This window comes from Sceloporus occidentalis, unplaced genomic scaffold (genome assembly GCF_023333645.1).
Source record: "Sceloporus occidentalis isolate IW3139 unplaced genomic scaffold, rSceOcc1.0.p SCAF_3, whole genome shotgun sequence".
NCBI classification, from domain to species: Eukaryota; Metazoa; Chordata; class Lepidosauria; order Squamata; family Phrynosomatidae; genus Sceloporus; species Sceloporus occidentalis.
The window spans coordinates 125,712,732-125,729,692 of NW_028316983.1; the positions used below are offsets into that span (position 1 = coordinate 125,712,732).

A 16,961-nucleotide genomic window follows, 5' to 3' on the forward strand; every position below is an offset into this window, starting at 1 on the left:
CTGCCCCCCCATGTGTGATAAGGGCCAGAGCAAGCCTCCCCTTTTCCTCCCTGACTTTAAAAGGGAAGAGGGTTCCAGTCTTCTTTCTCCCTTCCCTCTGTCTCTGTTGAGCCGCAGAGAAAGGTAGGTGGTGGAAGAAGAGCAGGCGTCTTTCCCCACCCTCCCATCCCTTTAATTGGCTCCTCGCCCCTTTCCCGGTGGGATAGCTGTCTTCTCCAGGCAGCTGTCCCACTGGGAAAGATGCAGGGGGAATCAATCCTCCTCCCCCTTTTACCATTTGGGAAGGCAGCTATCCCACCAGGAAAGGCACCGGGTTGGTGTGCACACCCTTCCTGGGTGCTCTTTCCCTCCAAGGCTTTTTTCCTCCCAAGGGGAAAAGCCCGGGAGGGAGGAGGAGGAGGAATGCATGCATATTTGGCCTTGATCTTGCGAATAATCAAATCGCAAGTGTTAAGGGTGAGAATGTGGAGGGCCAAGTATATAGTGTCTAAATCAAGGGAAGAAATAGTGCCACCATATTCTGCTTTGGTCATATCTCACTGTCAGGTTCACTGCTAGCTAAGCTTCCTTCTCAGATCCAATAACCAGACTCCAGAGTGTAGCACAGAGCAATTTATTAAAGAATACATAAAGCAGTAGATAACAGGTAACTGATTGACATAGTTTTTATCAGCTCTGAACTGTGATAGTCTAGCTACAGTTGCCCCTTCCAATTCTTGGGGGATCTGTTTATAATGTCTCTTTATAGTCACCCTCCTTAGTCAATTAACCAGTTAAGACATAACATCTATCATTGAACTATCTCTCACTCTATGAGTCTAACGCCTTTACATATAGTCAGCAATCAACATAACTCACAGTATAGCAATCATTCATCAATTGATCAATTAAGGCATTAACACAACCTCTGGTGACATGCACCATGGGTTGAATGAAGCATAACACTCACCTGGAATACTGGGTCCAGTTCTGGACACCTGCTGCCATGGTGCCTGCAGCCATTTTACCCAACTATTGTGCCACCAAAAATATGAAAAACCTTGCCAAATTTGTAATAGAAGCAAAGATGTGTTTGCAATTTCTAAATTATATTATTCTACTCAAATCTTGAGTTGTATTATTGTTATAGATATAGCTATATATTTGCCATCAATTCATTAAAAAATGAAACCAAAAGGAAGCAGAAGATAGATTTTATCTACTTCCACTTGCTATTTGCTATTTGGCAGTGTAGACCTTAAGCACTTAAAACGAGTAAAAAAAGGCAGCAAAGAGCACAACAAGACCAAACAACTTTAACCAAAGCGGCACCATGGGATTGGATTCGTCAGTGGGCCTAGTTTTCAAGGGCTTCAAGATCCTGTCATGCTGGGTCAGGATTGCTTTTCTGGCTTCATCCCATTTCCCTGGTCCTTGCAGACGGTACTGATATGGTGTGCATGGTCCAAACATAACTTCCCAGGCCAGCTTGGGGTCTGTGAGAAATAGAGACCAAACGTTGGGCTTCACCCCAAGCAGAGAAGCCACTTCATCCATGTACTCAACGTAGTCAACTTGGATGGTGTGGCGTTGACTTTTCACGTACCTGGTGAGAAAGTAATGTTAAGTTTTACTTGCTATTTGAGTAAAATAAACAAACCATACTTTAAGGTCATTAGGGGATTGGAAAAACATCTTCTTGCTCCCGCCTAATTTCATTAATCTTATAAAATTTAATATCAGAGCTAAAAATAGATTACAGTGTAATAAGATTCATTCATATTTAATAGCTTTGGGCCTCGGACAAAACTTACACCAGTGATCTTCAGTATTTTCTCAATCCAAACCCAATTTTTATCCTGGGCTTTACAATAAGTCCTATTTTAATATTGTATACATTGGCTTATCTTTCTGTTCCTTCAATGTCTGCTATTTTGTTCATCAAAAGGCATGTTTGGATGCTTTTGAGCAAGTGCTCAGAACAAGTGTATATTGATAAGTGATATATCATGACTTTCTTTCTTTGCACTCTCACCACAAGGGAAAAAGGAGGGGGCACTACTTATTTAACGTCACTAAAAAAAGATAAAAAATTAATTTGGCAGGATTTTTTCTTGATATATTCATGCTGGTCCTGTATTGATGTCAGGGTGTATGGTCTGTAGTTCTGCAGAGCTTCTTTTTATAAATAGAATTAAGCAACAAAGAAAAATAGCATTTACCAGTCTGACAGATCTTGAAGAGAGAGTAATGAATAAGGCTCTAATGCTTAAAGCCTAGACAGACTCATATAGATTCATATTGGCTTGTGAAGATTCTGTGCCTTATTTACAAGTGTGTGTTAAGAATCAAAAAGAATATTCTGTGGAGTAGAACTTTGTGTTCTCTGTCAGTGATCAGACAAACAGGCTTTAAACTACACCCCTTTTCTCTGCTACTATGGATGTTATCACACAGGGGAAATTGGAAGGTCAATGCAGTGTGATCCCGGATGCAACCATGCAGATTCACGTCATTGCGTGAGAAGTTATCACATGTAATCGAAGTCAATGCTAGGACAATTTGAACCCAATCCAGGATCAACTGAGAGATGTGTAAATTTGGGGAAATACAGAATTTACAAATCTTGTTCCACTCCAAAATTGTGTTCAATTCGAATTTGGCAGGTATGGAATGCATGTCTTGGTCACCCTTGGATTGCCTTTGAATCAGACTACAATTCCCAGGCTACTTTGCTGGCTGCAATTTTTTCCTCCCTCCCTCACTCTGGGTGTGGGGGGGCTTTTCTCTCAGCCTCTTGGAGTACTTCTGGAGCTGTTTTGGGGACGAAGCAGCCCTCCCCACAGAGACACACACACTGCGTCCCTCCTCCTCTCAGCCCCTTCTGTCTCTTTCCCTTTGCAAACTCATTCTCTCCAACTGGAGGGAAGGGATTGGCCAGAGCTCTCTCTTTCTCTCAGGTTTTTCTTGGCAAGTTTATTCAGATGGGGTTTGTCATTGCCATTTTCTGAGGAGGCTGAGAGAGTGTGACTTACACCAGGTCACCCAGTGGGATCCAATCCCTGCCTTCTAGAGTCATAGTCCAATGCTCAAACCAAGTACAAGGTTATTTGGACTGATTTGGAATTGGTGAATTGCCTAAATAACATGAAATGAGAGGGGTAATGAATGCACAAATAAAGTGAATTGCATAAATAACGTGAAATAAAGGGTAATGAATGAACAAATTCCTGCCACAGAAGAAGAGAAGGAGCTGGGCCGACATTTTGAGGGGCGAGTGTTTGAATTTTTTTAAAACCCTTAGGAGAGTGTGCTTGTTGCTGAGGGGGTAGAGCTTCTGTGAGTCACATCTGTGAGTCACTAAGGTGTGGAGATAACTCCTCCCAGAAATCTACAGCAGAGGCAGCAGGTGAGAAGCAAACCTTGAGTCAGAACTTTGCCTTTAAGTACAAGCTAGCTGCCGGGACATTCCTATAAAGTTATATTCCCAGTAGATTGAGCAGTATGGACACTGAGAGAACTGCTGCAGTCACATGCAACACTTGTGAGATGTTTGTCTTCTTGCCTACAGATGTGGAGAACTTCGCATGCACCAAGTGCAAGTTGGTAGCACTCTTGGAGGAGAAAGTACAGCAGCTGGAATCCAGAGTAGCTACACTTCAGCATATTAGGGAGCAAGAGGATTTCCTGGACAGAACAGAACCAACAGTCTTGGACGGGGACCACACAGAGGAAGTTGCTGGGGCGGAGGAGGTCACTTCACATACACAGGAGGCAGACAGCTAGAGGACTGTCACACAGAGAACTAGGCCAACAAGGGATTGTTCTGGGAGCTTGCAGCTAGAGAATCAATTTGAAGCTCTTTCCCTTATCAAGGAAGACGAGGAAGAGCAGCATGGACAGACTTCAGGGACAGAGCAGGGGACCCTGCTGCTAAGCCTCGGAGGAGGCATGTGGTTGTAGTGGGGGACTCCTTGCTGAGGGGTACAGAAGCAGTGATTTGTAGGCCTGACAAGATGTCTCGAGAGGTGTGTTGTCTCCTGGTCAAGCCTACTGACCAATACTCCTTCCTTTTGGTCCATGTGGGAACTGATGACACTGCAAGACACAGCCTTCAGAACATCTGAAGGGATTACAAGGCTCTTGGTAGGAAGCTGAAAGAAATTGATGGACAAGTTGTCATCTTGTCTCTTCTGGCAGTTGAAGGGCATGGTCCAGGAAGGGAGAGAAAAATAGCAGATGCAAACAACTGGCTCCACAGATGGTGCTGCTGAGAACGATTTGGATTTTTGATCATGGGCTGCGGTTCCATGAGGGGGAGCTTCTGGCAAACGGATGGGTTGCATCTCACGCCAGTTGGAAGAAACGTTTTTGCCAACAGTCTCAAGAATTTGATTAGGAGGGCTTTAAACTGAGTTACGTGGGGGAGGGAGACAATATTATGGAAGGTGAAAGGACTGGAGAAAATAATCAAACTGACACAGAGGGAACAAGACAAACAGTGCATGGACCCAACAGTGGGAAGCAAAAAAAATTTGCACAGGCAGCAAGTAAAGAGGACCCAAGGTCTGCGATGTCGCTACACTAATGCACAGAGCATGGGAAATAAGCAAGATGAACTCGAACTCCTAGTACAACAAAGCAAATATGATATAATAGGCATCACTGAAACCTGGTGGGATGAGTCTTATAAGTGGAATGTAGAAGTAGAGGGGTATAACCTTTTTAAGAGAAATAGGCCAAACAGGAAAGGAGGAGGAATAACACTATATGTCAGAGATATTTACACCAGTGAAGAGATCCAGGACATCAATCATGGAAGCCAGGTGGAGAGCATCTGGATAAGAATCAAAGGGGAGGGAAACAACAAGGATGTTATGGTGGGAGTCTATTACAGACCCCAAGTCAAATGGAGGAATTTGACGACGCCTTTCTAGAACAGATGACTACACACTCAGAAAGGAGACATTTAGTAATGATGGGTGACTTCAACTATCCTGATATTTGCTGGAAGTCAGACTCAGCCAAATCCTCAAGGTCTAGCAAATTCCTCACTTGTCTTGGAGACAATTTCATTGTCCAAAAGGTGGAAGAGGCAGCAAGGGGGTTAGCTATTTTGGATCTGATCCTAACCAACAAGGATGATGTTCTCCTAGAATTTGTTATACAGTGGAAAGGAGAAGCCAGGCACAGTCAGACACACATTCTAGATTTTAGGAGAGCTAATTTTAGTAAACTTGGAGAAATACTAGAGGTGATCCCATTGTCTGGCATACTAAAAGAGAAGGGAGTTCAGGACGGATGGCAGTTTCCCAAAAGGGAGATACTGAAGGCACAATTTGAAACAGTACCAGTGAGGAAGTAAAATGGGAGGTGCCTCAGGAAGCCAGGATAGATGACTAAGGAACTTTCAATTGAGCTAAGTTTTAAATGGAACATGAATAAGAAATGAAAAAATGGGGAAATTACCAAAGAGGAATTCAAACAAATAACTAGCCTGTGTAGGAGTAAAGTTAGAAAAGCTAAAGCGCAGAATGAACTCAGGCTTGCTAGAGAGGTTAAGAACAACAAAAAGGGCTTTTTTTGGATATGTCCGCAGCAAAAGGAAGAAGAAGGAAACAGTAGGGCCACTGTGTGGAGAGGATGGCAAAATGCTAACAGAAGACAGAGAAAAGGCAGAATTACTCAACACCTTATTTGTCTCAGTCTTCTCAGAAAAGGAAAAGGGTGCTCAACCTGAGGATAATGAAGCAGAGGACAGAATGGGGGAATTCAGCACAGAATAAATAAAGAGATAGTACAGGAATACCTTGTTAATCTAAATGAACATAAGTCTCCAGGACTAGATGAACTACATCCAAGAGTATTGAAAGAACTGGCAAATGTAATATCAGAACCATTGACAATAATCTTTGAGAACTCCTGGAGAACAGGAGAAGTCCCAGCAGACTGGAGGAGGGCAAACGTTGTCCCTATATTCAAAAAGGGGAAAAAAGAGGATCCCAACAATTATCGTCCAGTTAGTCTGACATCTATACCAGGAAAAAATCTAGAGAAACAAGCCATGCCAGAAAAATCTAATCTCTTTCTCTGATAAAATTATGACCTTGGTAGTTGAAGGGAATGTTGTGGATATAGTATATCTTGATTTCAGTAAGGCCTTTGACAAGGTTTCCCATGACATTCTTACAAACAAGCTTGTAAAATGTGGGCTAGACAACATAACTGTTACATGGATTTCTAATTGGTTGACTGATTGAACCCAAAGAGTGCTCAACAATGGCTCCTTTTCATCCTGGAGAGAAGTGACCAGTGGGATCCCACAGGGCTCTGTCCTGGGCCCAGTGCTATTCAACATCTTTATCAATGACTTGGATGACAGAATTGGGGGCATACTCATCTGATTTGCAGATGACACCAAATTAGGAGGAATAGCTAATACCCCAGAGGACAGGATCAAAATTCAAAATGACCTGAATAGACTAGAAAGCTGGGCCAAAGCTAACAAAATGAAATTCAACATGGAGAAATGTAAGGTACTGCACTTAGGGTGGAAAAATAAAATGCAAAGATATAGGATGGGGGACATCTGGCTGAATGAAACTACATGTGAAAGGGTTCTGGGAGTCAAAGTAGACCACAAGTTGAACATGATTCAACAGTGTGATGCGGTTGCTAAAAAGGCCAATGCAATTTTAGGCTGCATCAATAGAAGTATAGTGTCTAGATCAAGAGAAGTAATAGTGCCACTCTATTTTGCTTTGATCAGACCCCACCTAGTATCCAGCCTGGGCACTACAATTCAAAAAGGACATTGAGACACTGGAGCGTGTCCAAAAGAGGGCGACTAAAATGGTGAAGGGTCTGGAAACCATGTCCTATGAGGAACGATTTAGGGAGCTGGGGATATTTAGCCTGGAGAAAAGAAGGTTAAGAGGTGATATGATAGCCATGTTTAAATATTTGAAGGGATGTCATATTGAGGAGGGAGCAAGCTAGTTTTCTGCTGCTCCAGAGACTAGGACCCGGAGCAATGGATGCAAGCTGCAGGAAGAGATTCCACCTCAACATTAGGAGGAACTTCCTGACAGTAAGGGCTGTTTGACAGTGGAACACACTCCCTGAGTGTGTGGTGGAGTCCCCTTCTTTGGAGGTCTTTAAGCAGAGGGTGAATAGCCATCTGTCAGGGATACTTTGATTGAGAGTTCCTGCATGGCAGGGCATTGGATTGGATGGCCCTTGTGGTCTCTTCCAACTCTATGAATCTATGATTCTATGAAATAACATGAATTGCATAAATAACATGAAATTAAGGATAATGAACAAATAACATGAAACAAGGCAAAACAATGGGAACCAGAATGAAGCTGGAAGTGTAAAAAGGACACAATCCAATTCTGGATTGTCAACTTGGATGGCTTACTGCTGAGGGAATTAAAACCAGCAGTAACCTTAACAAAATTGTCCTTAAAATCCCCAGTTTATTAAAGGAGACTATTATTAATCCCCAATTTCTTAACTTGAATAGTTAAAACTAATACTTGAATTTGGGTCTATAAATGATTCAGTCTGTAATACGACCACAATAGGAAAAAGATAGTAATGGTGGAAGGTGGGCATACATTTTAACAATTCAGATTAGGCTTTCCTCATACCTATTAGCAATTTCTGCTTTCTTCATTGTAATATCAGACATCATCTCACTTACTGTTGGTAGCGTAGCATCTCCTTTAAAAAGAGGACACAGTGAAGAGACAATGTTTTAGAGTACTAGAATCAAGCCAGATGAAAAATGAAGAGAAACAACACTTTCAAATATCTTAAGGCTATCATTAATCCTCATTCAGCAAAAGCTCCCTTATCACAGCTAGGTTGGGGGAGGCATTAACTGAAATTAAGCTGTCTCATGCGAGCTATTATTTCTAGGCATCTGTAGGAAAAGAGGAATTAAAATGGTTCAGTAGGTGCTCTGGGTTATCACATACTATTCCATCTCCAACAAGCACAACTGATCAGCAAATCAAAAACTTCCTTGTGTAGTGCAAGGAAAGAAATACCTGCCATATCCAGAAAATACCTCCCATACCTGGAACTATCAGTTTATAATCATGGCTTATGATGTTTACTGTTGGAAACATACTATTAATACATCACTAATAGCACCCAGAAGTAAAATAAAGGCTCTCACCCTTAAACACACGTGTTGCCCAACGAGCTTGCAATTCAGCAATGGGCATGATGGCGCCCAATGGTTGGGCAAGACCAATGATAGCCAATGTAGGTTTTTCCAAATGAGGAGGGAAGACGTATTTATATAGCGTGATATCATTCTCAATGACTCTTACACAGTTCCCAAGGAAGGGAAAAGAGAAAGAGTATCCAGTCGCAAAGACAACAAAATCTATATTCTCTTCCTTAGAGCCATCTTCAAAAATGGCAGCGGTTTCAGTAAATTCAGTGACATTTGGTTTTATGAGCACTCTTCCTGAAATGATGCAGTTTGGCAGTTCATCATTCATAGTTGGATGCTGACTGAAAAACCTGAAAAATGTAAAAATATGAAATAACAATTCAGTGGAACTAGCAGGAGAATTTGCTTCTTGGCCTTAATTATTCACTTTACAATGTGACTGTGGCCCAGTACACATGGGTGGGAAGCGGCGTGCTCCCAAACCCTAGCACATAACAGCAGCTCCATGTTTACGTAGCGCCATCCACATGGCGCATGTGTCAATGACATCGTGTGTGCACTGCATCCAAATGGGACAGCGCACACGTGACATCACGGCGACACCCCAGGCGCTAATGGCGCCTTGGCAACATCACCTGAAGGAGCTGCATTTCACAGCTCCTTTTTGGGGCAGACCATTGTCGTGGCTGTGCGGGTGCATACTCGAATGGCATTGTTAAGAGCTATTCCTGATGTAATGCAAAAAGTGTGTTGCAATAGCATGGTCTTGAGTAGAGAATTAATTAAATAAACACATTAATTTTACAAAAGCTTTGGCTATGGTAGAGGTGAAAACTACTAAATTTTTGTTTTTAATCTACAGAGGTGTCACATAGATTACTGGAGTCTCCTTAGAATGCTGTCACCAAATAGGGATAGGAATTAAGTGACCGTCCAGATGATGATGAACAGCAAATTACTCCTATCACCCTTGCCAGTAGTAACAATGGTGAGGAATGCTGTAAGTTGTAAGTTAACACTTGGAAGGTTGCATGATCCCTACCCATGCTACAGGGACAGTTATGAGTGAAAACCTCTACTTTCATTTTTTTTCTTGGACACCAGTGTTGAACTGGGAATGTTATAGAAAGGCCCAAGGCCAGCCTAGACCATCTTCCAAGCATTTAGCTACCTGTTGCATACTAAAACATATGACTGATTGCTAATGGGGACAATGGGGGGTAGTAGGGAATAATAGGGAGAAGAAGAGCAGAAGACAGAGAAGTAATTGAAGCATCTCCACCTGCTCCAAATAGTCTTCCTCCCAAATCAGCCTTCCTGGAGGGGAGGGCCATTAGGGCCCAATAGACAATGTGTGGTTCTGTATGAAGATACATATATTGTTATTATAGTATATATTATACACTATTATAATTTGAATACATAATAGAATATAAAACTACATGTAGCATATAATATCTTGAAAACTGGAACCTCCTAAGAATATAAACAACAAATAATAATAAATATATAAACAGGGGTTTGCCTGTCTTTCTGTCCCAGACAGCCCTAGGTCCCATAGGTCCCATATGTCTGAAGGCATATGATTCTGCCATCTATGGCAGCTGAACAGGTTTGAGACTGCTCAGAATTTTGATAGGGGACCGGCTGGGAGCATATGTATGCCATTCTGTGGTAGAAGAAATACTAGGTATAAATGTACTGAATAAATAATGAAAATAAAGCAACATAGCATATTGCAATGGTGTCCACTCTGAGCGTTGGGCGCTTGAGACAAGGGACAGGAAACAAAAATACAACCAATTGATAAAATACCTGTGATTAGGTTTCAAGCCATAATGAGAATGGTTGAATCTGGCATTCAGTTTCTTCTCCACCCAATTATTTAGCATGGAGATGCTAAGAAACTGTTTCAGTAAGGTATTATATCGAGAAGAAAGCACCACGTCTGCAGGGTAGCCCTTATCACCAACACGATTGATAATCCATGCTCCTCGCCGAGTGCTGAGGAAGACCTGGGCATAATATAGAAAGGGTTGTTTCAGGTAATAAATCTACTCAAAATTTGTTGTCCATCCCCTGCCAAGACCACCTGCCTTCCACTACTCTGTTTAATATACAGGAGCTTATCACACAGGAGGAATTTCTCTTAATTTTGAATGAAAAGCAAGTGGGGCCACAATGCAGTCACATGAATTCACTAGTTCAGCGAATTTACATGAATTCAAATTGCGTTCGAACTGACTTTCCATTGCCCAAAAATAGCATGCCATTGCCCGAATTTGCGGGTGGTAGTCTATCCCGCAATAATGTTAAACCCCATGATTGCGTTCGGACCGACTTCCCGTTGCCTGAAATTACATGTTGTAGTCTATCACACAATAACATTAAACCCCATGACTGCGTTCAGATTGCCATTGGATTATACTTCCAATTTCCCTTGTCTGATAACGTCCATACATTCATGCCTGTGTCCTTCCCAATTGAATCTACCCATCTGGCATGCAGCCTTTCTCTCTTTCTACTACCCTCTATCTTCCCTAGTATTACTGTCTTTTCTAATGAGCCATGTCTTTTCATGATGTGCTAAAAATGATGGCCTTGGCTTCCACTGAGAATTTAGGCTTGATCTGTTCAAGGACCTATCTGTTTGTCTTTTTGGCTGTCCACAGTATCCTCAACATTACTCTTCAGCACCACATTTAAATGAATTTATTTTCTTTCTATCAGCTTTCTTCACTGCCCAGCTCTCACAACTGTACATAGTGATGTGGAATACCATTGCTCGGATTATTTTAAGTTTAGTGAACAACTTTATATCTTTGTTATTTAACATCTTGTCTAAATCTTCTACTATTGCCCATCCCATTCCTAACCTTTTTCTTTTCTCTTGACTGATCAATGTTTGATCTAAAGTATGCGAAACCGTTGATCATTTAAATTTTCTCATTGTCTAGGTTGAATTTATGTAGTTCCTCTGTGGTCATATTTTTATGTTCTTTATGTTCAGCAGCAAACTTGCCTTGGCATTCTCTTCTTTGACCTTTATTAGTAATTGTTCCAAGTCTCTGATGTTTTCTGCTAGTAATATTGTGTCTTAGATTGTTGATGTTCCTTCCTCTTATCTTCACTCCTCCTCCTTCTAACTCTAAACCTGCTCTTTGTATGTTGTTTTCCATGTACAAGTTGAACAAGTAGGGTGATAAAATGCAGTCTTGCCTGACCCCCTTGCCAATGGGCATCATTCTATTTCTCCATATTCTATTCTAACAGTGGCTTCTTGTCCTGGGTGTAGATTTCTTGTCAGAACTATCAGATGTAATGGGACTCCCATGTCTTTGAATGCATTCCATAGCTTTTCATGATTGATGCCCTCAAAGGCTTTGCTGGGCTTCCCATTCTCTGAACAGCCTTCTCTGTTCTCTAAGTACCAGGAGATCATCAGCAGTTAGAGGCACATCATGAGATCCAAGCAATTATGAAATATCTTCCAATTCTAATTCCCTTGCCATGTCAAATACATTTGAAGTGATTTCCTCCACTGAATCCTGAACACATTGAAAATTGTCCATGAATATGGAAATGTGTTCTTCCCCCCACCCCCCAAAAAAGTCTTTCCAATTTGTTTCTTTATTTCATGCATCTCTAATTGTTTTAATGGCATCCAAAATAATGATGCCTTTCCAAGGAGCTTTTAACTTATTCTACTTTGATCCCTCAAAAAGATCATCCTCTAATGTAGCTAAAGCTATTGCAAAAGTCATCCTTAGGCAGTAAGATTTAATGCTGAAATCACACCTTGATCCGTTGGCTACTGCAATGAAGTTGTGTTTGCAGGCATGAAGGTAACTTTAATTTTTCTGAAATAATTGGTGAGTGCTTTAAGGGTGGCCTTGAGCATTATCAATAAGCAGGTGTGTTACAAAAGGGCCTTGGGAGTATGGACTGCACCTGATGATACCTCGGGGGGGGGTTGTAAATGTCCAGTGGGCAGTCACTCCTATCCATCCCAAGACACGCACTCTGGAGTTTATCAGACAAGGGAAATTGGAAGTATAATCCAATCCAAACGCAATCATGGGGCTTCACATTATTGCGTGATAGACTACCACACACAATTTTGGGCAATGGCAAACTATTTTTGGGCAATGGGAAATCAGTTTGAACGCAATTCGAATTCACGTAAATTCGCTGAACTAGCAAATTCACGTGAATGTGTTCTGGCCACACTTTCTTTTCATTCAAAATTAAGAGAAATTCCTCCCATGTGATAAACCTCTCTGACTACCTCCCTCTGTCAGGGATAGGGATGTGGTGCTGCTGCCTCCTGGCAACCCTCTCCACAACTGGCACAGCTGATGGGTCAGCAAGAAGGGGCACTGCCTGCCTTTCTAGCTCACCCAGCAGTTGTATCAGACCTAGAATAGGCTGCTGGGAGACAGTAGCACTGCTTCCTATGATGCCTTATGAGTCTGGTGTGGCTGCTAGGTTTTAACCCCCCCCCCCCACACACACACACAGCAAATTGCATCCCAGTGGCAAATGTGTGTGAACAACTCTGGCTGGGACACATTTTACTTGGGGGGGGGGGGAGTTGAAATCCAGCTGCTGCAAAATAACTGCCTCAGTGCTGGTGGCTGGGTTTTATAAGTATTATGAGAACAAATACTGTACTACTGTAAGAAGAAATACTGAAATGCTGTTAAGAGACACACTGCCTCCAATCCTAGAAGCACCACAAATGACTGAACGCAGACTGAAGGAGCATTGCCCACAATTTCAGATGCACCATGGACTGAACACAGAAAGAGGCTGGGAGGCTCAAATAGCTCTCACTTTGGACTGCTATGGAGACTTGCTTTGGATTGCTCACACAGGCGCACATGCTGCTTGCCAAGTGAGCTCAGAGGGAAGAAAGGTGCCAAGCCTCCACAGCTGGCTTAGTGCCTTTTGCCCCCTCTCAGCCTGCTTTGCAAGCAGCATGTGCAAGCAGTCCAAAACAAGCCTGCAGAGGAAGTAGAACTGACATAAGCCTGCTCTTTCCATGCCAATTACACAGACAAATTTCATCAATTAAGAGAGTGGTCCATTCTTTCCATAAGCTCACTTGAGACCGTGTGCATGCATGTGGGCAAGCAGTCCCAAGTGAGCTTTGTAGGCAACTTCAAGGAAACACTCATGCACTCATGATCAATCCACTATCACTGCCAAATAACCCACTGAGGATTGAATGCCATATTCCCTGCCTTGACCCATACTCAATAAGAGATAAGATCTTAGATGACAATGAGGCACCTCTTGAAGAGTCCTGGTTCCCTACTCCCCCAGCCAAGAAGAGGCTTTCATTTGCCAGATACACCCATGTTTTTGGAGGCCAATTTCTATAAAAATGGCATACATCATAGGATGTCTGCAAGCAACCTGTAGATGCTCAAAAGGATAAGTGTAGAACTAGAGAGCTATGAAAATCAGCATAAAATTTTAAAATAGTGATGTAACCATGCATTATCGAACCCTCTGCATCACAGACTATGGTCTCATTATAGCCCTCATCTCATCTGTTATGTTATCACAATGACTGTTCTGTAATATCAGGTTAGGGTTTTTTTTTAGAGGAAGTATTCACAATTACAGCAGATGTTGAAGGTAGCTGTAATCTTGGTTATTACTAGAATATATTTTAAACCAAAATGACCCCAAGATCCCAGGACCCTTATTTACATGTCAGTATGGTAATGTGATAGCAGCTTTTCTTTCTGTCTTGAGCCAAGCAGATACAGTCCTTGGGGATTGACTGATTGGTTGCTGTTTGTTTAACAGTCATTCTCTCACCAAGCACTGTCTCCAGAGTGAAGGCTGAAACACTGAAACTTTGTATTGATTGCTGCTTCCCTCTTGCGGCTCGCATACACATTGAAGGAACCTCCAAGTTTTACACTCATCCTATGGGTCATGTCAGAATCAATAATTTTGGCCGCAAAACTTGCCCTCGACTTATACATGAGGTCGATTTATAGTCAAGCTTTCTGAAATATCAGAGGTTTGTTACTTAAGACCGTGTTTATGCTGCCTGCAATTTTCACAGGGAACTCACAACGATAAGTGTACCTTTTTTTGGATACCTCTAAAAATAGAAAAAGTCACCTTGCAGAAAAAGGTCTGTACTTATTCATGTGAAACGTAACAGCTTTGCTTCTCTCAGAAGAGGGACCTATACCTGTATGTTTCTTCCAGTTCTGCCAGGAAATTTGAAATGTTATGAACAACCTCATATTTTTTTTTAAAAAACGAAACCACATCTTAGAATCATAGAATTGGAAGAGACCACAAGGGCCATCCAGTTCAACCCCCTGCAGGCCATTGAGTCTCTGTTTAGAGACCTCCAAAGAAGGAGACTCCACCACTCTCTGAGGAAGTGTGTTCCACTGTCAAACAGCCCTTACTGTCAGGAGGTTCCTCTTAATATTAGGTGGAATGCTTTGATTTGGATTTCCTGCATGGCAGGGGGTTGGACTGGATGGCCCTAGTGGTCTCTTCCAACTCTACGATTCTATGATTCTATGAATATCTTTTCCTGTAGCTTCTTCCATCCATTGTTCCAGGTCCTATTCTCTGGAGCAGCAGAAAACAAGCTTGCTCCATCCTCACTATGGCACCCCTTCAAATATTTAAACAGAGCCATCATATAAGCTGTCTCTTCTTCAGGCTAAACTAACCCACCTCCCCAAGTAGTTCTCCATAGGACATGGTTTTCAGACCCCTCACCACCTTGGTCACCCACCTCTGGACATGCTCCAGCTTGTCCAAATCTCCCCTAAATTGTGGTGTCCAAAACTGGACGCAGCACTCCAGGTGAGGCCTGACCAAAGCAGAATTGATTGGCACTATTACTTCCCTCAATCTAGACACTGCACTTCCATTGATGCAGCCTAAAATTGCACTAGCCTCTTTAGCTTCCACATCACATTGTTGACTCATGTTCGACTTGTGGTCATGTGGTCAGCACATTTCCATATTTGAAGAAAACCATTCCTATTTTTGGGGATGGGCCTCCTAGGGTGTTTTCTTGTATCTGTTTGGAATTTCACTATCCTAAATGGTACAATGTAATCAATTAACATGAGAGGTGTGCAGGTGTAAGGTTTTAAAAACTGTCACAGAGTTTGATTTTTGGCGTTTGAAACCTGGCTTTGCAACTCAAACTAGAAATGTATACCCAGCCAAGGGAGAACACTGGATCTGGAATACATAACTGAATTAATCTGTTTTTTGTTTAACATTTGGTGCAGCAGATTTAACTATAAGACCATTGATTAAAAACTTACGAATGCAACTCAAATGGCCCTGACTAGAAAACATGCAGAGGTAGCCATGTTTGTCATTTCACTGTTTGGTGGTTTTTTGATTGATCCTGACTAGAAAACGACAATTATACCAACTATTAAAATAGATGCTAAAATGGTCTTTGGCTCACTTTAGTTGTGCCCCCTCACAGCCCAGCAATGTGTTCTAAGAACCTGGGGGTCCTTTGGAACAGTGCTGTTGGTGGGAGGGGATGCAGAAGAAAGGGAGCTCTCTGCTCAGGATTTTTCCAGGTTCAAAAGCATTCACAGAATCAGTGTTTGGCACTTCTTTTGACAATTGGAAGGAAATGTACAAAATGGTGATGATGCTTTCAAAGTGGTCTTACTCTTTAAAAACAGTTACTGACTGCTTGGCCAGTTTCCCTTTGGTTTTCCTCCCACCACCATTCTGTTCCAAAGATCCTGATATCTTATGGTGTTGTCAGACCGAGAAAAGTTGTCATAGTATTGAACCAAACCTGTTTTGCTTTGCGGCTTATCTCCACAGCTAGATCCCCACCAGAGTTCCCGATGCCAATCACAATTACTCTTTTTCCTGTAAATTCATCAGGACTTTTGTAATCATGACTGTGAAAATAGCCACCTTTGAACTTTGTGATCCCTGTAAGGAAACCAGGAAATTGTTTAATTTAATGTCATAAGGATCTGTATGGTAAAGCAGGTTGATCATTCAGCTTTCCGCATATACATTAAGTAGTGGAATACAAATTGCACATTGGATTGTTCTCAGCAAAACATTTATACTCTTACCCTGTGCCCACCCATACTACTATTCTTTGTGTTAATGAAGTGTTCCTTTTTGATACAAAATTCATTTCTGTTTGAAGAATATTCCATTTTTCTTTGCTTTTAAATATTTTATTTCACTTACTTCAGCTCTTTCTATACGAGTGTAACCCCTATGAGTTATTTGTTTGGCCCAGTGCATGGGAAAGGCCTAAGGAAGGGGCTGGTTTAGGGAGAGCAGCTGCAATGGCCAAGGCCAAGGATTAGGCCCTTTTCACCTTCAGTGGTATTTCAGCTATGTGTTTAGGAGGGAATCAAAGGGTACATTCTTTGCCACATAATTTTTACATGGCATTTGTTTCTATTTTGCATTTATTTAGAGCTTTAAGGCTGCACTCATACGGAAGCAGCTCTGCAGCGCCTCACATCTTGTTTTGCAACAGCTGCAGAGCTCTTTGGGCTGGAAGTCAGTCTGAAGAAAACGGAAGTTCTCTACCAGCCTGCACCACAGGAAGAACACTACCATCCCCACATCACTGTAGGCACATCTGTGCTTAAGTCTGTCCAGCAGTTCACCTACTTGGGAAGCATCATCTCCTCAGACGCCAAGATTGATAAAGAGATCGATCACAGACTGGCAAAGGCATATAGCGCATTCGGAAGGCTTCACAAAAAAGTCTGGAGTAACAAACACTTGAGGC

General features: G+C 42.0%; 1 protein-coding gene across 3 annotated transcripts in view; it reads right to left on the reverse strand.

Moving 5' to 3' along the window:
- Window positions 1–597: 597 nt before the first annotated feature.
- LOC149316718 (flavin-containing monooxygenase 5-like) overlaps window positions 598–16,961 on the reverse strand; it is a 49,984-nt gene continuing 33,620 nt past the window's right edge. For all 3 annotated transcript variants that reach the window (XM_089516104.1, XM_089516105.1, XM_089516106.1), the window contains 5 exons: window positions 15,993–16,135; window positions 9,986–10,185; window positions 8,168–8,520; window positions 7,635–7,707; window positions 598–1,585 (listed from right to left, as the gene is read on the reverse strand). In XM_089516104.1, the coding sequence (XP_089372230.1) occupies window positions 1,246–1,585; window positions 7,635–7,707; window positions 8,168–8,520; window positions 9,986–10,185; window positions 15,993–16,135 (1,109 nt within the window). In that variant the 3' untranslated portion in view covers window positions 598–1,245. The remainder of the gene's footprint in view (window positions 1,586–7,634; window positions 7,708–8,167; window positions 8,521–9,985; window positions 10,186–15,992; window positions 16,136–16,961) is intronic.